Below are 24,568 nucleotides of genomic sequence, written 5' to 3' on the forward strand. Positions count from 1 at the left end.
GGCCTACCGAGAAGCTGGCGCTCCGTCGGGCCCGAAGGCTAAACCCTTTCCTGTTTGGGTGGGCCAGTCTCGGGCTTTAGAGTTGTCCGTTTTGTTTGTTTGCCTCGACTCGGGATGAGGAGGTACCCATCATCACCCACCGATACTCTGCAATGGATTCTAAAGCAACTCACTGAGTTACTTCTTCTTTCTCGAACGTTTTCTCGTGCTGTGTTCACAAACCACCCGTAATTGGTACCTGTCTATTCTTCACAGTAGCCATCGGCTGCGAGAGGGGACTGTACAGCTCGTTGAGAGAAAGAAATACGACATCGGCTTATTATTTAATGATTTAAGCTATTCATTTCGGATCTTACAGCCATCCATCAGACTTAACCAATTCCTCAACCCCGCCGAGTAGATCAAAACGCCAACGCCACTGATACACCCAGCGCCCGCTTTCCCGAACTCGTACAAATTAATGCGCATGAAGGGATAGTAAACGATGAACCAAATGCAGGAACCGGGGAGAGAGCAATACAAGTGAGAGCAAAGCAATGCAGTAATAATAAAGCAGAGAAGCAGGAAAAGGGGGAGAAACAATAGGGAGGGAAAAAAAACACATGAAAAGAAGTGAAAAAGTCCAGTCCGGGTCATTACAGGCCATTACCCACCAGCCCCATTAATCCCTTTAAGCCTTGAGCCTCCGTTCCTCGCATTTGACGCAGACAGGGTTTTTCTCCTCGCCGCGGAGGAAGTACCTGCCGTCCACGAACTCGCCCGAGCATTCCTGATTATCGTCAGCATCATGCACATAACAGTATGCAAAGAAACAACGACAACTTACCGTGCAGACGAAGCAGTTGGGGTGCCACTCGAATCCAAGTGCCTTCAGAACGGTATCCGTAACCGGCTTGCGGCACTTCTTGCACTTGGTCGAGTAGCGGTTGGTGTGGCAGTTGACACACCAAGCATAGCCGTCCTTCTCAACAAAAGGTGTCGAGGAGTCGAACGGCTGCATCTATCGTCAGCATTCCATCAACCAGGTTGGACAAAAAAAGATACTCACATCGCCGCATTCCGCACAGAAGAAGTGCCCAGCATGCCATTCAGCACCGCAAGCCACAATGACCTCTCCCTCGATAGGCGTCTTGCAGCTCTTGCATCGCGGGCTGAAGAACTCGTGGTAGTCCAGATGGCAGTAGAACCGCAGCCCCTCATCGCCATCGTCATTCTCGCTGTAACCCTCCATGATCTCCACATCCTCGCCATTCCTCCGCCTGTAGATGCGGTCAAGACGCTCCTCACGCTTTCCTTGCGGCTCCGGGTAGAAGGCAACACATTCCAGCGCCTCCGAGCAGTGGTAGCAGCGGAAGCATTCCGGATGGAAGCGAGCACCGCCAGCACTCACGGTACGACCAGCGATAGGGAGTGCACAGGATTCGCACAGAGCCGAGGTTCGCACACCACCGGAAGGAGTCCAGTGACCCTTCGGCATAGTACTGGGTGCCGTGTTTGCCGTACGGGGAAGGGGACGGCCATTCCGCGCCGACCTCGGATCGGGAAGAGGCCTTGCAGAGCCAGACGAAGGGGCGTTGATCGTTGGCAGCGGCCGTGCTGAGCCACCAGAGACATTGATGCTCGGGGGGTCGGACACGTTGATCGAAGGAACCGAAGGGGCGCCGCCGACCGAGATGGAAGGAATGGGCGCTGCTGCAGCCGATCCCCGAGATCTTGGCCGGGGAGTCTCATCAGAAACATTGATTTCCGGAATTGGCGGGATTGCGGAGCTCCTCTTCTTGCCAAAAGGCTCGTCCGGCATGTTGATGGTCGGCACGACGGGAGCGCTTGCGCTCTTGGGCGGGCTCGGGGGGTAGGACTTGGGCTCATGGCTGGCCTCAGGAGACTTCATCTCCACCATGGCCTTTGCTTGCTCTTCTTTGAGCGCAACCTCTTTCGGCTTGTAGTCTTTCTGGAAGCTGACAATGGGGCGTCCCGGACTATCACTGACCATGCTCGGGGTGGGCAGCTTCGGGCTTCTGTCCTTGAGCCTCATGCTCGTGGCTGCGCGGATATCATCAGCCCGAATCTCCTTACCATCTTTCATCTTGACAGGCGATTCCTCCGGGGAACTTGCCGCAGGATTCCGGGCCTGCGTAGGGGTTACAGGCGCATTCTCATTGGACGTGTACGCAGGGTTGCGCGACTGAGTCGGCTCATTCCTATGGATCTCGAACCGGTCAAACCTCTTCTGGGGGGTGGCCTGCGAGTCGGTGTTCGAACGGGTCAAGTTGTCGCGCCCAAACTGAATGCGCGAAAAGGGGTTCCTGCGGGTGTGGATGGGCAACTTCGAGGGCGACGGCGGCGTGGGCTTCTGCTCGGCGGGTGGAGATGCAGACTCCTCGGGCTCCTCATAGATCTTGTCGTTGGGGTTTTGGAACAGGCTGCCACTGAGTTTTCTCTTAGAACCGCTGCTCCGGCGTCGGGGGTTAGGGACATCGAACGAGACATGGCTCTTTGTGGGAGACTGCATGGGCGACTCCATTGCCTTGGAGGGGTGGGCGTCGGTATCCTTTTTGGACTTGAGCTTATCACTCTTTTTGGCGATCACAAAGTCGTGCACTTTTACGGATGAGGAACTGGAGCCGCGGCTGCTGAGTGAGCTGTTGCGACCGCTGGCGCTCGATTGCGGCGAGGGGGCGTCATAGCTCTGAGCTCGGGCGTGGCTCCCTTTCTTTAGGTGGGCCGTGTACTCATAGGGCGCATCGGGGCTCCGAATCGCCGCTTTGGGATTCTGGTGCTTCCAGACCAGCTCGGCGGCCTCGTCCTGGGCGGCGGCGAATATCCTCTGCTCCTCGGCAGCGTCCATGTCCTCCAGGGCCTTCCTGAGCGACGCAGCCTCCTGGCGTTCCATCCACCGGGCACCGCTTTCCCGATACGCGTGGCGCTGCTCGCCGCTTGTCGAGCGTGAAGACGTCCGAGAGTCGGCGCGCTCAATTGTAGCTGGATCTACTTTCTGCGAGTTCCGCGAGGTGGAGCGAGTGAATGGATCCCGGACGAGCGGCCGACCCAGGCTGGAGGCGGCGCGCGGCGCCAGACGCTCGCGCAGCGAGCCTCTGCTGTTGTTAGACGACGAGAACATGTCGCGGTGCGATAGAGCACTAGTGCTGCGAGGTGGCTGGGACTTGGTCGGAGTCAAGGTCGGCGGGTCTCGAGGCTCAGGAGTCGCGCTGCCGAAAGTTCTCGAGGAGCGGAGCGAGCCCATGGGGGAGGCAGGCAGCGGGCGGGAGCCATTAGGGCGTTGGGGGCGGTTGTTGCGGATATTGCTGAGGAAGTTGCCTGGTCAAGCGGTTGGCACATTTCTGCGGCGGTGGCTGGGTGTCTCAGCTTGGAACGGGGAGTACTGACCGACCTGCTCATTGTTCATATAGGTGGGCCCAGGGATGTTGCTGCCCTTGTCCTTACTGCGCGAGCGCGACAGCATGCTGGGCGGGCTTGGGCGGAATGCTGGGTCTGCTGCACGTCGGGCCTTGCTGGTCGGGGTGGTACGAGATGCGTTTGATGCGGCGGGCTGTCGTTGGCGAAGCGGCGAGGAGCTGGCTTGGACGATGGGATTGGAGCGGTCAAGCGAGCGAATGGAGGGATACGTGGAGGCGGCGGCGACTGGGGGAAGGGCGGGGACGACGATTGCTGGCGTCAGGTACGTGCCAAGCCGGTGAAGTGGTGTTTGTGCTCGGTGGCCGGGGTCGTCGCAGCAACGCCAGGTTCCAGCCGGACGGCGAGGTCGAAAGGGTCTCCGTCAGCCTTGCCGACCATCGCCCTGTCACTCCCGGCAACAAGCTCAACCGTCCCCGGCTTTTGTCCACCACCGCCCACCAGCGCGATCCTTCGGCTCGCCAACGGCGGCCTCGTGATGCTACGCCAATGCTGCCCGTCTGGGAAGCTGTGGGGTGTGCGGGAGGATCGAGGGACGATCCCGGCGGTAGAACGGCACCGCTCTCTTATTACCGAATTCGCCGCCTGCTCTAACGGCGCCATTGACTAAAAGACCGCTGCTCCGCCATCATGGAGTCATTGTGCCTGCTTCCCTTGCCATCGCCATGGCTTCTCCCGCCGAGGACGTGATGCCGACTCGTGAGCCCTCAATTGCGACCGTTTCGGAGAAGAACGAGGAGCAGGAGAAGAATCTGGACGAGCCAGACAGGAATTTGGACGAAAGCCCGCCATCGGCTACCGCCCCGCCACCCACACCCGCACCCGACGTGCCACCCAACGGCGGTTACGGCTGGGTGTGTTGCGCAGCAACCTTCTGGATCAACGCCCATACTTGGGGCTTGAATAGCGTGCGTTCTTTTCTGCTCACTTCATCTTTCACCCCAACACTTACAGCCTTCCCAGAGTTACGGCGTCTTCTTGGCTCACTACCTGTCCAACAATGTCTTCCCAGGCGCAACCCGTCTCGACTTCGCTTTCGTTGGCGGTCTTTCAATCTCACAGGCTTTGTTCGTGGCGCCTCTGGCCACCATGACCACTCGCCGTTTTGGAACTCGTGTGACGCTTCTTATTGGAGTTTTCTTTGAGACGCTCTCTCTGATCGGCGCTTCATTTGCGACAGAGATATGGCAGCTCTTCCTGAGCCAGGGCGTCTGCTTCGGCTGGGGAATGGGTTTTCTCTTCGTGGGTTCCGTTGGGGTTACTCCACAGTGGTTCACAACGCGCCGCAGCTTCGCCAACGGCATAACCGCCTCAGGCTCTGGGCTAGGGGGCTTGATGTACTCACTTGCCACCAATGCCATGATACAGCGCATCGGCCTGGATTGGGCCTTCCGAATCCTCGGAATTTGCGCATTCACTGTCAATACCGCCTGCGCCCTGCTCATCAAGGACCGGAACAAGAAGATTGGCTCCTCTCAGCTAGCCTTCGACTATCGGCTCTTCCGCCGACCAGAGTTTCTGCTGCTCCTGGGCTTCGGATTCCTCAGCATGCTGGGCTACATCGTACTGCTCTTCTCGCTACCGAACTACGCGCAGAGCGGTATCGGCCTGTCAGCACACCAAGGCTCGGTCATCGGCGCCGTGCTTAACCTCGGTCAAGCACTAGGCCGACCCCCGATCGGTTATTTTAGCGACAATGTCGGCCGCATGAACATGGCCTCGGTCATGACCTTCCTCGCCGGCCTGTTCTCCCTCGTCATCTGGATCTTCGCAAAGACCTACGGCGTCATGATCTTCTTTGCTCTGGTCGTCGGCATGGTTGCTGGAACCTACTGGGCCGTCGTTGCCCCGGTCACGGCTGAGGCTGTTGGCATTGCCGACCTGCCGTCAGCATTATCAATCACATGGGTCATCCTTGTGATCCCGACGACCTTCTCGGAGGCCATTGCGCTGCAGATCACGGCTTCCAATCACGGCAACTATCTCGGGGCACAGATTTTCACTGGATTCATGTACATTGGGGCCGCGGTCTTCTTGTGGTTACTGAGGGCGTGGAAGATTGGTGAAATGGAGCAGCTGGCTGCAGAGAAGAATGGGTCTGAAGACAGTGCTGATCCGGTTTCTGAGCATGTTGCTGAGCCAGTGGCGCACGAAAGCAACGGTACTGTGAAAAGTAATTTCTTGAAGAGGATGGTGATGCTGAAGAGGGTATAGACGTTGAGGAGCTGGTCTGTACATACAAAAGTCATAGATGCTAGAAATCCAATACACATCTCATGATGTGTTCCGGGCTATATTGATATGCTTGGGGGAATTATGGAGCGATATCATGAGCCTGAGGCATGTGGACCCCCCATAACTCGTCGAAGGCTTCTACCAATGCAAACTGGGGACATAGACAAACGTCGCACCGCCCCAATTTCAAGCGAACTCATGATCTACGCCCTTTTACTACCTCTGATCTAGACAAGAGCAGTGATCGTTCAAAATTGACGACCATTCCATCTCGATTCCATATGTCCTCCTTTGCTTCTGTTGACTCAATTTTGGTTATTATCGTAGCCGTGAAGATAGATTTCTCCTCAAATTCACGGGACAACCTTTTCCCTGTTCATCATCCTTCATGGTCAAGCTTTGAAACTTTCACTTTGCTTACGGATAAGCAAAGAGCTGAGTTCTTCGCACATGACTGCTATCACGCATTTACTGAAGTCAGCCTCCCGCTTGAGTGTGCACGGTCACTTGTTCACCGACCAGCAGTTTCTAGCTATTTAAACAATCCCTATTATGGACAACCCTCCTTCGACATTGAGGTTCTCAATACGTATCCAGTAGAGACTTAGGGTGCGACACAATATAGAAAGGATACACACTTCTTGGGCATTCTCCTCTTTGGGCCGGAGAGAGACGGTCAACCATAAGAATGCAACATCGGAGACAACTCTCCGCAAGATGCATTCTTGATGAGTATCATCATTTGAGATACTTCACGATGTCGGGCATAAAGGTGAAGTTGCGCAACACAACTTCATCAGCAAAGAATGGTCAGCCGTACTGAGGGTCTTCGGTACGACCATGCTGGGTACCCTGCTCGTTTGTTTCCAAGATCTGCCACTTTACAATACTAATTCACCACCGGAACAGAAGGAGCCAAAGTGTTTCTTTAGGTTGTGGCCTGAGAATAAGAGACTTGAGCAGTGAAAGTTGCTGTATGTCGTGGCGCAATGCTCTAAGATTTTAAGTAACCGACGTTGATGCCTGCACGGCCAAAAAGCAGCGTGCAGCTGACGAGCCCTTTCCACATATTGAAACAGTTTTCACGTGAAGCCATCACCGTAACAAAACTGGCCAGCTGAATACCGTGATATCAACTGATGGCGTTATTTTAGAGCATCAGTGAGAATATAAAACGGCCATAGGCGACTTTCACGAAAGATACTTACCAGCCACCACTATCTGCATCAAGCGAAAGGACCTGTCACTGCCGTCGGAGGATGTGTTGCCTAAGCTTATCCTGTATGCGAGATTGATAAGACTATACAAGCTGATTTCTAACAACTGACAACATTACTTAAGGCACATCATCATCAATATTGATCAGTGTGCGGCTGTAGCTAAAATAGATGATGAAGAGTATTCCGTATTATGTGATCGTAATCTATCGAAAATATATACTAATGTCAGTCTTTACATTTGGAGAACTGGATAGCTAGGCTCTAGCCTCTGGCAAGGACCTTTTAGCCTCAGGAACACATTTAATGAATAAGATTGCCATGAGGCACCACTTTGCTGCTTCAATGATAAATTTCTCCAGGCTGGATTGTTCTTTGACATTGTGCACCACTATACTCGACTTGTTAATGATGAGGCATGCGTATTGTCAAATACAGGGTCCCTAGCATTGCAAATGCAACTATTGGTATATCAGACAGACCGTTACCAAGGCCTAAACAGACGTCAACGGTCGGCATAGAGCTATCTCCTGGGCCCGCTCGATCCACCGGCTCGATCCACTAGCGCGTCCACCGGCACGTCCACTGTAGTTTTATGATTGGTAGGAACGTGAGTGAGTAAGAGAAGTAGATCATTAATCCACTGATTGAGAAGGTGCAAAGCCCGAAAAGGTGACCCGTGGACGTGCCGGTGGGCGTGCCGGTGGATCGAGCCAGCCCAGGAGATACTGAACGAACGTGCGTACAGCAGCTTCGAACTTAGCCCTGGTGTTGAAGATTTATCCGAGCCCAAGACAGCGGTCGTACTCGTTTTCCAAACGGAAAGGCCCTGGAAAGTGTCTTGGATGACGCAAGGCGGGGCACCCGAAAAGTACGGTCCCCTCTCGCAGCCGAAGGTTAGCGTGGATTTGAGAAAAATGACATGTCATGGGTAGCCGAAGCTATCGTCCGGACGTGTATGTAGAATTTTTAATTCGACATTCTCGTCCCGATGATTGCTTCAAATACCCCCATATGTTATTTTTTAAGGTAGAGCTGGGGTATAGTTACTCTATGTTCTGAGCCCTGCTATTCTTCGCGCTAGCCATCCCCTCTGTAAAAGTCTAACCGAAAAGCGCAACCACGAAATATTCCCCACCTCGGAAAAAGGCGGGGAAATAGATGTTAAATGAATCTGCCGTACGAGAACCTGAATATCTTTTCTAAAACGCGCCATTAGGCTAAATATGAAGTATTGCGATTCGGCTAGTACTTCCCGGGACCTGAGCATTTGCCGCCGACATGACAGGGATTAGCATCACTTTTAAACCCCATGAAAGTACATCAGTGATACCTCGACTGTGCGGTCGACATCACATACCAGCATCAATTGGAAAGATGCGCCTCGCATGCATCACCCTCGCCGCCATGCTGGCACTCGCCAGCCCAGGCCAGCCCTTCCCGACCACCACCAACACCACAGCCAACTCAACCTACACAAACCCCCTCTTCCCAGGCTGGCACTCCGACCCAACCTGCATCTTCGTCCCCTCGCACGACTCGACCTACTTCTGCAGCGTCTCCACCTTCCTCGGCTTCCCCGGTCTCCCCATCTACGCCAGCAAAGACCTGCAAAACTGGAAGCACGTCTCCAACGCCTACAACCGCGCCTCGCAATTCCCCGACATGAACACGTACACGGGCCAGAACAACGGGGTCTTCGCGCCGACGCTGCGCTACCACGACGGCGTCTTCTACAACATCGTCGTCATGGTCGCGTGGGAAGGGCTCATCTTCAAGACGACGGACCCCTTCGACGACGCCGCGTGGTCGGACCCGGTGCGCTTCACGCCCGCGTCCATCGATCCCGATCTGTTCTGGGACGACGACGGCACGGTGTACGTGACGTACGCCGGCATCCAGCAGTCGACCATCGACCTCGACACGGGCGCCGTCTCCGACCCCGTCTACATCTGGAACGGCACCGGCGGCGCCAGCCCGGAGGGGCCGCATCTGTACAAGAAGGATGGCTGGTACTACCTGATGATCGCAGAAGGCGGGACCGAGCTTGGCCACACCGAGATCATCGCGCGTTCGAGGAACGTCTCCGGGCCCTACGAGGCGTTCGAAGGGAACCCCATTCTTACTAACAGCGGCACCGACGAGTACTTCCAGACCGTCGGCCACGCGGACCTCTTCCAGGACGCGGCGGGACACTGGTGGGGCATCGCGCTGAGCACGCGGTCGGGGCCGGCGTGGACGAACTACCCCATGGGCCGCGAGACGGTGCTGTTCCCGGCGTCGTGGGAGGACGGCGAGTGGCCGGTGTTGCAGCCTGTGCGGGGCCGTATGGAAGGCTGGCCGCTGCCGGCGCCTACGCGAGATGTGCCTGGCGAGGGCCCCTTCGTGGGGGATGCGGATGTCATTGGCTTTGCGCCCGGAGAGGGCATCCCGAAGCACTTCTTGTTCTGGCGCTTCCCGCCTGAGGGCGCTTTCGCGGTCAGCCCGGAGGAGGCGACGAATGCGCTGCGGCTCGTCCCGTCGAAGGCGAATCTGACAGGCGGAACGGACTTCGAGCCGACGGACGGCATCACGTTCGTGGGCAGGAGGCAGACGGATACGCTGTTTGATTTCAGTGTTGATGTGGCGGTAGATTCTGCGGCGGGAGAGGAAGAAGAGGCGGGCGTGACGGTGTTCTTGACACAGGACCAGCATTTGGATCTTGGTGTCGTGCTTTTGGCTTCAGACGAATCGGCTGGTCTGGCGCCGCATCTGAGGTTCCGTGTCAATGGGACGGGCAACAATGAGGGACCTGCGCCCGAGACGGTCGTTGAGCCTGTGCCTGAGGCGTGGCTGGGCGGGCCGGTAAGGCTGTACGTCCAGGCGTTGAATGATACGCATTACACCTTTTCTGCTGGTCCGTCGGATGAGGCCGAGGAGGCGAAGACTATTTCTCATGCGCCTGCCACTATCGTGAGCGGGGGCAGTGGTCCCTTTACTGGTAAGCGCTCCTGTCTCTCAACTGGCTGTGAGCTTATACTGACTGTATCACAGGCACATTAGTTGGAGTGTACGCAACGAGCAATGGAGGCGATGGAAAGACACCGGCATATATTAGCAGGTGGAGGTATGAAGGCAAGGGACAGAAGATTAGCGACACGGAGATTGTGCCATCCAAGTAACGAAAGAAGACTGTATCGTGGATGAAGGAAGCTAGCATGGCAGCGCAGAAGGAAGAAGCGGCAGATAGGAAGAAAGCTCAAAAATACGAAGCGAACAGATAATGTTTGCTACAAAGTATCGGCTCACCAGGAATTCAAGCTCGGCTGCGAATTAATTTTCCGGAGCTGCTGCGTCAGATTCGAGTCGAGATGTGGAAATTCTCCACAAGACGTGGCTCGTCCTGACAAGGCAGCCACAGGTTCAGTCATGGAAGGCAGGAACAGCCCACGCTGAACCCCAGAAGAGAATCTCTCACCTCACACACCACCATTCTACTCTCATCGCATCCCACATCCACTTACTCATCATTACGTTCCAAGAATTCAATATCCCACCCGCCGCTCATTCATCTCTCATGTCGGACCCTCAACCCACGAAGAAGTGCGCCCAGTGCGGTCAAGTCAAGAAACCCAGCGCTTTCCCGCCAGAACTCAAGTCTTTTTCCCTTCCAGAAATCTACGTCTGTCACAAATGCCTCGTAGGTAATGATGAGATCGCCGAATCTGCCGTCGCCGCTGACGATCCCGTCCACAGGGCGGAAGTGAGCCCATTTCGCCACCGCAAAACGATGGTGCGCAAGACACGCGGTCCACCTCCCCTCACAGCACGACGACACGGGAAGAGCGGTCCGAACAGGGCAGCAGCAGCAACACAGCGGGAGACCAAGACGGCGGCGACGATGAGACACAGGTCTGTGTAGGGTGCGAAGAGGAATACCCGCTCGAAGAGTTTCAAACGAACGGATACGTATGTGCGCAGTGCTATCAGGTACTAGGGTCACATAGTCCGCGTTACCAATGCTTCCGCTGACGCCGTGCAGACGCTGCTATACGCGAGCGCCGGCAATGCCGAGGAAGAAGGGAACTCTGAGGATGGATGGTCGGAAGAAACTATTACTCTTGGCGGAACTTCAGAGGAGGAACAGCATGAATACGGTGCCGTGGATGGGGCCGACGAAGCAGAAGTTGATGGCCAGAACGAAAGCCCGAAGAGGAAACTCTCGAATGACTACGAGCTTGTAGGGTCGCTCCGGAGTGGGGGTGTCCTGAAGGCTTACAAGGATTGGATGGTGAGTCCATGAGCTACGACTGCCCATTTCATCAGTTACATCTCTGACGAGCTACCAGGAGAAAGAGGCCTGGTCGGACCATGCGAGCTCTACACCGGCGACATCTAAGGCCTGCCACCCGATCGTGGTACCAAAAGGCTATGAGTGGCTGACTGATGGGAAATAGACCCCGGAAACAGGTGATAACACATCACTGCCGATTTTCTACAACGGGGATCCTTTTACGCTGCCATTCAGTATCGCCGCTTCCCAGGCTCACAGTAAGGCAAAATCGTCGAATGAGGCATCCCTGCCTGGTCGCTATCCGCAGTTCTTTTCAAGTTGGGGGCGTCATATACGCGATGCTTTGGCTAGAATCCCACTACCAAAGCCCAAAACACCGGCAACCCCGACTCGAGAGACGGTTGGCAACGAGTCAGGACCGGTAAGCGCATCCGATGCGATTGACTCCCTACCTCACCCGCCAGATCCTGCGGTCCAACGTTCCGCGTTGTTCCCCAGCATTCGTAGCGTCTTGTGGCGTGTACGTGGCACTGACAACCCTACCGCGAGACGTTCCAGACATTTTCCAAAACCTCCAGAGCGCGTACTCCTCGTTGGAAACGGCCTCTCCTGGGATGATGAAATCCAGCGGCGCATTTTCAGAGCTCCAAGAACACGCCGACGAGTGCCTCCTCAACCAGTGGATGCGACGCAGATGAACCGACCTCCTGCTAGTGTCGAAAACGACGATTCTGCTTCAGGGTTCAGAGGGACAGATCGTGGCTATGAGATGGGATCGATAAATGCGACGGTCGATTCCAATTCGTGGTTTGCAAGAAACATGTAAAGGCTCCAGGGAATATGTGGACGTGCCCTTGTATCCGGGCAAGTGGAACCCTCTTGAAGGCTTAGAGAAGGATGGTTGTGCGGGATGTATCAATGGTACAGGTCTGGAAGTTCGAGGTGGTAGGTGAAACTGTACTACAGTTATGTCATTAGTCTTTCCTTCTTAGCACTATTCTTTCCCTCAAGAGCAGCGCATGGTCAGACTAGAAAAGGTGGAAACAGCTACTCCAGCTCGATGCCAACGGCGGAGAGCTTGTAGCTCGAGATAGTTAGCAACAGCAACGCGAATATACTCCTGCGTCTAAGGAAGGCTTTGCTTGAGCCCCTATAGCTTCTCATGGATCAGACGAGTGCTTGTTGAGCTCCTTTCCTCAGGGATGCAAATGCACAAGAGGGCTCCCATTACTCGCAGTGGAAACGGCAGCATTCCTTCCGTACCAAACGCATCGCATAGGTAAGGCCCGTCAAGCACCACCTACAGATGGTAGCCGAGAGACTCCAGGGCGCAGTCGGGAAGCACAAGGCGGTCCGGCGCGCCGAATAGCCCCCCCTCGCTTTGCCTTGCCCGAAGTGTAGAAAGCCCAAGACGATCAACCGAACCATGCATAGCCGCCCTTCTGTTCGTATACGGCCGTCAGCAAAGCAGCTGACGAGTTACAATAGGAAAGAGTGCCAACGAAGAATACGAGAAAGGTACAGAGCGAACGAATCATGTGTGTGGATCATCACTGTTGATCTCATGTACAGTCCAGACAGCACTCCTTATTTCGACTTCTCAAGGGGAACACACTACGACCGGAGAAACCAAGTCCAACCGCTGCTGCCCACGCGCGTCTGAATAGCCCGTCCGGCACTTTCGGCGGCCGGAGAGACCTCCATCTCAGATTCCGAAAAGCTGGGAGGGTCGGGACGCGGGAAGGCCCCCTTTTCCTTTCGTCATTCTGGAAGAAGAAACGATTGATAAGGGACCGCCACACGGTGAGCAATATGGGGAGATTGGGGAATCAAGGTGGGGACAAGGCGCGATTGCATGAACAACTCAATCAAAAAATAGAATGGTGGAGGAAGTGCTATGTACCTGAGCAGGCGCGCGGCTCTTTCCATCCAACCAGACCACTAGGGGGCAGAAGCACAATGGGGTTTCTTTCAACAAAGTCGGTGACGACATTTGCATCGCAGGATCAAGGCCTCCCAGGATTCGGGGCGGAACAAAAAAAACGGGGCCTCCTGCTGGTGCCGGCGCTTCATGCGGTTTTCTTTTGTTTTACGAAGGCTGTCCTTTTTCGGTGCTTGCGAGCAACGGAGTTTAGGAACGCGTGCATATGGTGGCGGTAGTAGAAGGAACAGACGATGACGCCAGGAATCTGGGCGTTTGACCAGAGTTCTTGGGGTGTGTTCTGGGCGTCGAGGAGGCGCGGGTGTTCTTACCGGCGGGGTGTTGCGGCGTTTCGAAAGGCTTGATCAGGTCAGCCGCAGCGGTGATCGTTGCCTTTGTGCGGGAGCCCTGTGGAGAAACGGAGATGACTGAGGAAGCGAGAAAGGAGGCTCAGTTGGGGCGCTCGGTTCGGGGCGAGATCGTCAAGTTTCGAGGCCGGCCCTACCACCGTACCGACGAAAATAGGAGCCTCTATAGCTGCGCGCGCTATATGCGGCAGCATGAACCAAGGTCATGGCAATGACGGTGCCGTCGGCTCTTGCTGAGAGCGACGCGTCCATGTCTCCGACGGCGCCCGGCAGAAATCGATGGCGTGCGGCAGTCGAGGGCATCGAGAAACAAACAGTCGCCGGCGTCATTGGTGGAGAAAGCGCGTGAAACGACTTGGAGGGCGGGTGTTGTTTGAGCTGTAAAGTTGAAACACTGACGGGGCGGTTTGTAGGCGAGGCCGAAGCTGGTTGGCGCGAGCCCCTGCCCATCCCTGTCACCCATCACCCACTGCCGCTTCTGGACGGCACCACCTACTCCACCGCTGCGCTCCCGCCCATCGCGCCCAGCGGCAGGCCCAGCAATCTCCGCGTGCGTACCTAACCGACCCGGCATGAAACTTGGCGAGAGAGCCCGGGGCGGCAGTCGACGACAGCCCGTCGCAGCATATAACAGCAGGCCCTCTCCGCCGTGAAACATGTTTTTCTCTTCAGCCTTCAGCTCTTGAACATTCTCTCTCCTCGTGCGTGATCGCTGTGCGTCACTCTTTCTGATTGCTTTGCAATTCGTCCTTTCTTTGAACCCAGGTGGTCAACCATTCCTTCAGACACAGCACCCTTTCGATCAACACTTCTTTCAACCTCTCCGACAAAATGCAGTTCAGCCTTGCCACGATCGCGGCCGTTGCCGCCATGGTCCCGAGCATCTCGGCCCACTACTGCTTCAACAAGCTGATCGTTGACGGCGCCGTCGTCGACGCCGAGCCGTACGAGTACGTTCGCCAGAACACCAACGCCAACTCGCCCGTCACCGACGTCTCGTCCAACGACCTCCGCTGCAACGTCGGCGGCCTCGCCAGCGGCAGCAGCACCAAGACCAAGGAGGTCGCCCCCGGCGCCGAGGTCGGTTTCGCCCTCGACTCCAGCATCGGCCACCCCGGCCCGCTCCAGGTCTACATGTCCAAGGCCGACAGCACCGCCGCCGAGTACGACGGCTCGGGCGACTGGTTCAAGGTCTACGAGATGGGCCCCGGCGAGATCACCGACGACGGTCTCCAGTGGCTCAGCAACGGCCTGACCAACTTCACCTTCCCCCTGCCCGAGGAGACGCCCGCCGGCGAGTACCTCCTCCGCGTCGAGCACGTCGGTCTCCACGGCGCTTCTGAGGTCGGCGGCGCCCAGTTCTACATCTCGTGCGCCCAGATCAAGGTCACCGGCTCCGGCGCCGGCTCGCCCGCCCCCACCGTCAAGATCCCCGGCGTCTACACCGGCGAGGAGCCCGGCCTGAAGATCAACATCTACTGGCCCATCCCCACCAACTACACCATGCCCGGCCCGGCCGTCTGGCCCGAGGGCTCTGGCTCTGCCAGCAGCGGTTCCGCCGCCACTCCCGCCGCCAGCACCCCCGCCGCCTCGACCCCCTCGCAGGTCGCCCAGCAGGCCGTCGCCGCCGTCTCGACCCCCGCCGCCGTCCCTACGCCCCAGGTCATCCCCACCCCGGTCGTCGTTCCTACCCCCGACACTCCTCTCTTCACCCCGCCCGCCTACACGCCCGTCACCACCCCCAGCACCGGCACCGGCAGCTCCGTGAAGCAGTACGGACAATGCGGCGGCTCCAACTACAAGGGCAGCACCGAGTGCGACTCCGGCCTCACCTGCAAGGCCTGGAACGATTACTACAGCCAATGTTTGTAAAAGAACGAAGCACGCGTGATGGGTGATGAAAAAGGGTGAAGGTCTGAAAATATCGGATCTGTTTGAAACTTTCTGAAGATGCCCCGAAGCGCTCTTGGTTTCTGTACAGTTTTTGTAGCCAAGCGCTGGTTTTTTTATTCTCGAGAACTTCTTTGTAAATATGCGGTGTTGATCGAATATATCTCGTGTGAGGAGAGACAAACAATTGTTCCTGATGTGCATGTGCAATGTGACTATGGGAGATTAAAGAAGGAGCTCGGAGCAAGGAGAAAGTTCTCTGCCTGTTGACGCTTAAAAGTATATCAAGTAGACTCGGAAACTCGTGAGAGAATTGGTGGGAAGTCTTTCCGGGTTTAGCAATAGGTCACGTGAGAGCGCTGAATCGTGCGCACCTTTGAAATAGAAAGCAAGAAACTCTCTCCCCATTACTTACTTGATTTCCTTGGTTTAACCTTTCTGTCGTTGTTGGTGGAGGCGATGGTGTTGTTAGTTGGATATGACGTCGTACACCACACTTTTGGCCCCCAAAAATGAGCTTGATTGCGAAACCTAATGTGCATTAGCGCAACTTTATCCTTTAGATCCTACGGCGCTTCGTGTGGCCTTGGAGGGAGCAACTCACTGGGTTCAAGCAAGCAAAGGAAGTAAATATTGAGTGGCTAGGTAGGCAGGTATCTGTCTATAAGGATCGGACTATTTGGACTGTCAATGCATATAGAGTTCACACGATTAGCACCTAAAAATAAAACGTGATGCTTTACTGGGGTTTGATCCTGCGCGGCCCCCAACCACCTGGTTGCAACGAGGATATCTCCGTCTCCCTCTATGTGGGTCTCTGTCTCTCTTTTTCTCGACACCCTCCCGCAGAATCCTCTTGGGCGCATTTCTTTCTACTGCCTTTTCCGGTATCTCCTACCGAGTGTCTCCCCGCAGGATGAGTGGAGCAAAGACAAAGTAGGTGCAATCACGAGGGCCAAGAGAGCGAAGCTAAAGCTATACGAATCCCAGCACCGAATACATACCACTAGAGCCCTATAGACATAAAGATGAATACGAGCCATCTACGCAGTCCCACAGCTCGATTGGCGGAGCGAAATATGACCGAGAGCAAGCACTACCCACGGCTATGGGTTCCGGCCCTTCGGACGACGACACAGGCACGCTTCTTAAGAATAGCTCCCCGAAAAGCCGCTCATCCTTCCTCGGACCCTTGACCCGGCGGATGCCCGATGGCTGGCGTTTTGGAGTGACCGTAGGCGCGGCTTTGTCTCTGTGCACCCTCATCGCCAATATCGTCGTCATTGCCGTCGCATCCGCAATCGCCAGCAAAAATGGCCATCATTCAAACATTGCGACAATCCGGACGGGGCCATGCTCTGACATCGATCATATCCAGTTTGGAATCCACCTGGCCATCAACGCTGTCAGCACGCTCCTTCTCGGTGCCAGCAACTACTGCATGCAATGTCTTTCTGCCCCCACACGGGAAGACATAGACCGAGCCCATGGCCAAGGCAAGTGGCTCGACATTGGCGTGCCCAGCATGAAGAACTTCAGCCATATCAAGTCCATCAAACTTCTATTTTGGTTCCTGTTGGCCCTATCTTCCGTCCCGCTGCATCTTCTGTAAAAACCCTCGTCCTCTCTAAGAGATATGCCAGCTGACCTGTTCCAGTTACAACTCAACCTTTTTTGTCTCCACAGCCAATAACTCCTACGACGTGTATTTTGCCACCGAAGACTTCCAAAAGGGGGCCTCATTTGACAGCAACACGTTCCCGCCTTATTCGGACTTTACCTACTCGACAAACTTTATAGTGGGGCTGGAGGACGGCACTACTGAAGTACGTAATGCGTCGTATCTGCACATAGACGAAAGACACGACCCCTATTCGATCCAATCGAAGATGGAAAACCTTGGAGTATGGAACAACGGGTCCCTTTTCGAACGTCGGAACAATTCAGACTGCATCCAGGACTATGCAAAGACACCCCTTTCCGACCGACGCAATGTTATCCTGGTCACGTCTACTTTGCCTAGCGATAATCAGGAAATGGGCGTGACGGCGGAAAGAGCTGGTATGGCGAGTAGCTGTGAAAAGAACTCGTCGTCGTTTGCCATCATCAGCTCGGGAGACAATCGCCTCGTCAGTTGCGACGCGAACTCGTCTCTTTTGTCTGTTTACCCGTATACCAGCAACATCATACCGGCAGGAGCCCCTGTTCTTGACAACTGGTACAACTGGATATGCTCCCAAAATGTTGAATATGACAACTACGGGTCTGACCGCCCATCGTCGTTATGTGGCGACGGCTACTGGCAAGACATAAGGTCCAGTGCTTCAGACTGGAAAGTTTGGGGATTCAAGATCGAGTACTGCCTTAGCGAAAAGATGGAGAATGGGTGCAGTCTGAATGTTGCGAAAAGTCTTATGGTCGTCGTTATTCTTGCCAACGCAGTCGTAAGTTACCGTGGTCCAATCTTTGATGGTCTAAGCTGACAAGACTGTCCAGAAAGTTGTCGTTCTTACCATCGTCATTGCAAAGGTCAGGGATAGCCCATTGACCACCATCGGTGATGCAGCAGCTTCGTTCATCCGGAAGCGTGATACGACAACTCGGGGAATGTGTCTCCTTACACAAAGAGACTTCGCTCACGGTTATATAAACGCCGCAAGACTCTCGGGTCAGCCGCCAGCGCCCAAGACATACAGAACCAGAAAGAACAGAGCCGCCACGGCCACAGGGAAGACTCGTTGGGTCATCACCGGTTCTCTGTGAGTACATTTCTACTTCTTCATTGCTCCAGAATAACTGAATGGCTCAAGTATGTATTTGCAAATACGTACTGGCCTATACCGATTAAAGAGCGTCCTCCAGCATGGCTACAATATCCTTCTACATTTCAGTTGCAACGAGCCATTCCACCAGAACACGAGCTAACGCCACGCAGGGCCGTGCTATGCATAGTAATCATCCTCAGCCTCCTGGCATACGCAATGGCACAGCTTCGATCCAAATTCGACCGCGGCGGCATCTCCTTCATCAAAGAGCTAGGCCTCGGAAAGACCACGCCATACAACATGATAACGGGCTGGCACATCCCCTCCTCGGGCGACGCCGCCGTCGTCGCGACCGTCCTCATCGCCAACCTGCCGCAACTGCTCCTCTCCTTCATCTACTTCTTCCTCAACGGGCTCATCACGAAGATCTCCCTCGCCAAAGAGTGGTCCGCCTACGCGCACCGCCGCGCCGCGCTGCGCGTCTCCCACCCGCGCGGCTCCCAGCGCGGCACGTATTTCCTGCAGGTGCCCTACCGCGTCGGCGTGCCGCTCATGGCCTTCTCGGCGCTGCTCCACCTCATCATCTCGCAGAGCATCTTCTTCGTCAAGGTCGACGGCAAGGACGCGCACGGCGCCGACGGCGAGGATGCCAGCCCCGTCTCGCTGAGCAGCGCGGCGAGCGCGGTGACGTGCGGCTTCTCGCCGCTGGGCATGATCCTGACGGTTGTGGCGGCGGCGGTGCTGAGCGTGTTTACGGTGGCGCTGGGGCTGCGCAGGCTGAGGCCGGGGGGCATGCCGCTTGCGGGTAGTTGTAGCGCGGCGATTGCGGCGGCGTGTCATGGGCCCGAGGGCACGGACGAGTGTCGGCCGGTTATGTGGGGGGTTGTTCCTGGTGAGGAGGAGGAGGAGGAGGAGGAGGAGGAGGAGGCGGAGATGGAGGATGGGGAGGTGATTGGGCATTGTGCGTTTTCGAACGGCACGGTGGATGCGCCGGTTGATGGGCGGATGTATGCTTGAGAAGTGTTGAGATACGGTGATGCTTTCTACTTCTTTGGCTTCTTCCCGATTGTACGATTCAATATACCCCTTCGAGCTGGAACGTAGACTTGGTTCTTTCAGAGAGTTGATCTAAAGCTGGGTTAATTGCTGGACCGTGGTCGACGCCATTGTTAACGAGTATCTGAAAATTCAAGCCGGCCACAAGCTGGCAAACTTCGAGAGAGCACTGAGCAAGCCACAGCCAGGTCTGTGAAAATTCACTGAATAGCTGAATAAAATCTCTATAGAAACAATTTAAACCTTCATCCAAGATATTGCAACCTATTCACACGGGTAATGGAGACCTATATCCAGGTCCTTTGAAGACGTCCGGAGGTCCCATCTGCATTTGGACATTTGCTTTAACTGTCTAGAGAAAGAGTGCAACACCCCTTTGAAAGCCACAGTAGAGAATAATCATTTCCGGTATGCAATTTCAGCTGAGACAGAGCTGAGAAGCAAGGTAGTATCGGAGTTGCCACCAATGTCACACTGACACTGAATTAGCTCGTTCAGCCCACGGTGATCGACGCTCCGCCTCTGCAAACCGCCTTTCTGCAGCCGTATATAGCAGTCAGCCCTATCACTCATCCTTCAGCTCCCAAGCGCCGACTTGTCCTACTATGCATTTCCAGCCCCCACCACCATCATGGTTCTTGGCCCCTTCGAGAAGATCTGTATCCGAAGTCAGCACTGCATCACCAGGACCTCAACACTACTCGGGAAGGGCTTCCAATAACAACAGCATTTACTCTCGCCTCCAATCACTTCTTTACTTTGCAAATTGCAGCAACGCAACTGAGAAAGCACGTATTTCAAGCCCAAAGTATTGGTCCTCGCTTGCACGCATCCGCGCGTATCTGCATCTCTTCTCGCACCCACGCCCCCCCCTCACCCCACCTTTAAGCAAGTGCAGGGGTTCCCTTGTCCCACGCCGCCGCTGACCTACCTTTCAACATCCCGATTGGTGATTCGGCCCCCAAGCACCGTAGCCGAGTACGTGAATGTATGTATGTAATGTACAGTACCAAGCCCCAGGGTAGTCCCGGCGGTGACAAGGGGACCATGTGCGGGAATGCGTTTTGTTTCTGAATATAGAAGACTATGGGAACTGATTGGCAGACTTGCAGGTGTGCCATCTCTACTTTGTAAGTGAGGGAAAAATAGAAGCTCTCTAAACTTAACATTCTCCACTTAGACACATTGTAGGGGGATCCGCATTTTAGCTCACGCCTTACAATAGAGATAAGACGACATGCGTGCCAAATAGAAAGCGAGGCTACACAGCATCTGCCGGGAGAAGAAACAAATCATCGCACCCACGTGTTCCCGCATCCATCCAGATCGCAGAGCAGCGATCTTCCCTTCCCGATAAGATGCCCGGGGAAAGCAAATCAGAAGACAAGATTCCGAAGCCCAGACTCTCTCTCTCTCGTGCTCCTGCTCGTGCATCCTCCTCACCCCAGGGCTGCGGCGTGTGCGGCGTGCGGCTGGCGGCGCCGCCCCAGCTGACCGCATATGCGACCTCGCCAGTGCTTAAGCGCTCGAGGCGTTTTTTGCTCTCGGTTCCCGAAGATGCATGGCGAGAAAAAAAAAATAAAATAAACAACCGGCATATGCGACGTGCATGCATACCTCTCCCGAGCGAACCCAACCCCGGTCAAGCACCCCACGAATCAGGAGATTTCCGTGTCGTGATTAGCCGGGAAGCGCTTCTGGCCGCTTCTGCGGCCTTGGTCCCGCCCAGCCATGTATTGGTTCGGTTACCGATCTGGAGATATAGAACGGAGTTGGAAGGAAATAAGAGAATGGGTTTGGATGGTTTGGCTTAGTAATGCATTGTTTTCACGTTTGCTTTCTGTTCCTGTCTGAAGGTACTCAGCTTTTGCTGATGACGTGACGGGGGCTTGTATTCCACATCGGCGACATCCATTAAGAAAAGAGAGCGTGATGGATGCAGACGAGGTCACTGTGCTCGTCGTCACCCAGCTTAACCGCGACGGCCCTCCGGGACCACTAACCGCATGCCGCAACGCACTCGACCAATTTTAAAAAAGAAAAAGAAACACACTGTCTCGCAAGAAACACACAAAAACAGTCCCGGTCACCGAGAAAAGAAAGTGAAAAAAAAAAAATGAGCACGAGAGAGAGAGCACGCACGTCCGCGCTTCCTCGACCCTCACCATTGGTCGATCACTGGACCAGGATAATGAGGAATGCGGCGCGACAGGGGTTCGGGTGTTCTTCCCTTGTAGTAGGCTGCCTTGTGCGGCACGGAGCCATCGGCACGACGCGACTTGCGGCGCGGCTCGAGCAAAGGGTAATCGGAATGTGGGTCTCCATTCGTGTGTCGTACCCGTGGTATCGGGTCGTCGCTTGTCGCTGCTATCGATTAGTCTGCGTTTCGATGTGCCGATATCTGTGGATCGATCCGGGGCACAGCACAGCGGTTGGGTGATTGGGTGTATGCGAGATTGTGATGAAGACGATGATGATGGTGATGACGATGTGTGTGGTACGGTGTTGTCGACGACAGCTAGGTACACTACATGGACTACTGTCGGAGGGCGCCGATATCAGGTTTCACCATTGCGGCTTTTTTCAACGTGGTTGATTAAGATGAGATTGGAAGAACGGAACATTGTTGGAGGTGTGTCGGCATGTGACGGGAAAGGAGGGGTGGAGGGGGATAGGCTGTCGGGAGTACACGCGCAAGCGCGCGACTCAGGGCGAGCAATCCGACGTGCCGTAGGGAAAAAAGGCCGGAGGGGATGGATGATGGTGGGTGGGTGCGAGAGGAGAGGTCGTGGTGGTGGTCACCTGGTCTCTCCGCATCTCTCGATCCAGAGTCGTTGTATCAAGGAAAGGGCCCTAAAGGCAAGACCCGAGCAGCCAATGTCTTCCGCCCAAGGAAATGCAGCCGCAACGGGAAAAAGCAAAGGGAGCAGAAGAGAACGGCCAGCGAATGACAAGGCGTGCCGGGAAACGTGTCGCTGCTGCCCTATAGCACGAGCATTGCTTAGCGGCATTCTTCACGCCCAAACATCACGCTTCCTTCTTCTTCTTCTTCGCCGCGCATTCCTCAGCCGCAGCGCGTGCTCACTTTCAGGGCCCGCATTCCCGAGCAGGCAGCATCTGTTTCTTCTCTCTGCCTTCTTTCTACGCGCCGCACATGCGCAGCTTCGTTGAGCTGGCGCCGCCCCACACATGGTTCAGCCGCGGCGCAGAGGAATGTGTGCACCGTACGCGTGCGTGTCTGCGTGTCTGCGGCGCGCGCGCGCCGTTGGGGCCAGCAATTAACCATCAGCTGCTACTGTACGTTGCCAACAAACGTCGTTGCCCCGATTTTAATGGCGCAACATGCAACCAAACGCCATCGTAGAAGAAAGGGAAAAATGTCACTCGACCCGTCACGTTCCTCTTTCCTTGTCGACGGACGGCGCCGGTCCGCGCCGTTGAGCGAAAAGCAAGAGAGGGGTGGAAAGAGAGGTCAGCTGCTTTCCATGCAGCGTTCCACGCGCGCCGCGGGGGTGTGGCGGCAACTGCGGGGACACCACCAGCGAAGGAGAGAGCAAAGCGAAACTGCCGAACCGCCGCCATGAGGGGGGCACAGGCCTGGTGACGAAGCTGTGATGGCATCTTTGCCAGAGCTTCATCTTAATTTTAGGTTCGCTGCAGTATGCAGGGTGGAAGGAGCAGGCCATATGGAGGCCGCACAGGAAACAAAAAAAAGTGGGCTGGTACGTATTGTAGCACCAGCTGTGCCATCCGCTTCTTTTGCGTGACTTGGTATCACAGCCCCTGCTGGGACTTGACGCCGTGCAAAATAACAGCGAGTCTTTTTGGCCCGCAACATATGCCAACAACGCCCATGTGGGAGCCGGCGCGTAATCGCTACCCCAATCTTGCAAAACGGACTTCCCGTCTTATTCTAGATCGTCGGCTAACAGGCGTTTGGCGTTTGGTTCCCCGCATCAGATCACGCAGTTTATCAGCAGCCAGCCGATCGCACCAACAAAACCCACGCGGCGCTTCCGCAGATCCCCGCAGCTGGACGTGCGTTGTGCCGAGGGAGTTTGTCGTTGGCGGCAAGGCGGGGGGAGTCCGTTTTGTGCCGCATTATCTCTTCGCCACTTTACAGAAGGGGAAACGGAAAGATTAGTCCCTTCACGCCGTCTTACTGCGCGCGCGCCGCACGCCAGCTGGCGCTGGTGGGGATACCTATCTTGAATAGACGACGGCGCAGCAGCAACTATCCGCTGTCATGTACGTACATACATAGAACAATGGGGGCCGCCGCCAGACAAGGGATTGTGATGGGGGCTGTAATTGAGGCAAGGGAACATGTAGACGACGATGATGCAGCGCCCTACATTAGCGCCGAAAGAAAACGGTCCGCCGCTGTATAAGGCTGATAGGTACATGCACACTAGGCACACACAGGCCCCTGGCTGGCTGGCTGGCGGCCGCATCATCGGCCGCCGAAACGACGGGGCGGCTGACGAGCAGCGGCGGCGCGGCGGCTGCGTGCCGTGCGCGCACACGCGTGGTGGACGGACGGCCGGCCGGGGCGTGTGCATCAGTCACCCTAGTGGCGTTCGCAAAAAAGACTAAAACTAAAACCAACGGACAGAACTACGAGCCGTGCTATCGATATACCCACTTACCACTTACTACTGTAACTGCGCCGCTCATCAATACGAGTAGACTGTGGCTGCGCCTCTCCGCCGCCGCCGCCGTACCGGCCGTGACACGTCGTCGGTTCAGTCGGAGTAAGCAAAAAAGATCGTATGTGCGGCGTAACCGGTTCCCGGCGATATGGGAACTTACTGGGATGTAGCATGCTGCGTGCGAAGGGGCAAGTGGGGAAGGGAAGGGGATGGGGCCAGCGGCGCGGCCGCCGCCGCAATCTTGTGCGATGTTGCCTGTCGAGCATTGCTTCTTTTGGGGGGAAGTGGGTCGAAAGGAGTGGCTGGGGTGCGCGAGTGTGTGTGTCTCCACTCACACTCACACTCACACACACTACTACGGCCCGGACGGGGTAAAGAGAGGAATGATGAAAGGGGTTTTGTGTTCCCCCCTTCCCTTTCCACTACACGGCCCCCAAACCGACACGGTGGGTACTACCCGTGTACGTACATACGTTTGCCGTGTGAGAGCGTGCGTGCATGTGCGCCGCATGTGGCTGGCCTTGGGTGCTGTTTGGACAGGTTTCGTGCGTTGGTCCCTCCCCCGTTCACCAGACGTCAAGCGAAGAGAACTCATGGTCAAATATCAAACGATTAAACTTTCCAGGCGCCAACATATCTGGCACAAGGAGGTCGTCACGAGGGCATGGGTGAAGCGGGTAGAGTGTTAAGAGAATACCACGCGAGTGGCCGCCTGGGCGAATTATGGTCTGTAGATCTAAAAAAACTCCCCCAGAGCAAGGAACAGAATCGCTGGTG

The 24,568-nt window shown here is 55.6% G+C and overlaps 6 protein-coding genes across 6 annotated transcripts; 5 read left to right on the top strand and 1 right to left on the bottom strand.

The window, feature by feature from the left end:
* Positions 1-670: 670 nt before the first annotated feature.
* Positions 671-3,463, bottom strand: LTHEOB_3088 (Zinc finger LIM-type protein; the record flags this gene model as incomplete). The annotated part of the gene is made up of 4 exons (XM_035511972.1): positions 671-769; positions 827-994; positions 1,049-3,318; positions 3,388-3,463. 4 exons carry the CDS (start codon positions 3,461-3,463, stop codon positions 671-673), a joined length of 2,613 nt encoding a protein of 870 aa, XP_035362981.1.
* Positions 3,464-4,079: 616 nt separating this feature from the next.
* Positions 4,080-5,628, top strand: LTHEOB_3089 (MFS transporter; the record flags this gene model as incomplete). Its single annotated transcript, XM_035511973.1, has 2 exons — positions 4,080-4,322; positions 4,378-5,628. The coding sequence occupies 2 exons, from the start codon at positions 4,080-4,082 to the stop codon at positions 5,626-5,628; spliced, it is 1,494 nt and encodes a 497-aa protein (XP_035362982.1).
* A 2,645-nt stretch (positions 5,629-8,273) lies between these two features.
* Positions 8,274-10,027, top strand: LTHEOB_3090 (Xylosidase : arabinofuranosidase; the record flags this gene model as incomplete). The annotated part of the gene is made up of 2 exons (XM_035511975.1): positions 8,274-9,846; positions 9,900-10,027. 2 exons carry the CDS (start codon positions 8,274-8,276, stop codon positions 10,025-10,027), a joined length of 1,701 nt encoding a protein of 566 aa, XP_035362983.1.
* A 395-nt stretch (positions 10,028-10,422) lies between these two features.
* On the top strand, positions 10,423-11,302 carry LTHEOB_3091 (uncharacterized protein; the record flags this gene model as incomplete). Its single annotated transcript, XM_035511976.1, has 4 exons — positions 10,423-10,545; positions 10,602-10,814; positions 10,888-11,136; positions 11,195-11,302. The coding sequence occupies 4 exons, from the start codon at positions 10,423-10,425 to the stop codon at positions 11,300-11,302; spliced, it is 693 nt and encodes a 230-aa protein (XP_035362984.1).
* Positions 11,303-14,259: 2,957 nt separating this feature from the next.
* Positions 14,260-15,300, top strand: LTHEOB_3092 (Cellulose-growth-specific protein; the record flags this gene model as incomplete). Its single annotated transcript, XM_035511977.1, has 1 exon — positions 14,260-15,300. The coding sequence occupies one exon, from the start codon at positions 14,260-14,262 to the stop codon at positions 15,298-15,300; it is 1,041 nt and encodes a 346-aa protein (XP_035362985.1).
* A 1,126-nt stretch (positions 15,301-16,426) lies between these two features.
* Positions 16,427-19,100, top strand: LTHEOB_3093 (uncharacterized protein; the record flags this gene model as incomplete). The annotated part of the gene is made up of 4 exons (XM_035511978.1): positions 16,427-16,893; positions 16,976-17,762; positions 17,815-18,077; positions 18,254-19,100. The coding sequence occupies 4 exons, from the start codon at positions 16,427-16,429 to the stop codon at positions 19,098-19,100; spliced, it is 2,364 nt and encodes a 787-aa protein (XP_035362986.1).
* Positions 19,101-24,568: the final 5,468 nt, after the last annotated feature.

This window comes from Lasiodiplodia theobromae, assembly GCF_012971845.1.
Source record: "Lasiodiplodia theobromae strain AM2As chromosome Unknown scaffold_8, whole genome shotgun sequence".
Taxonomy (NCBI): Eukaryota; Fungi; Ascomycota; class Dothideomycetes; order Botryosphaeriales; family Botryosphaeriaceae; genus Lasiodiplodia; species Lasiodiplodia theobromae.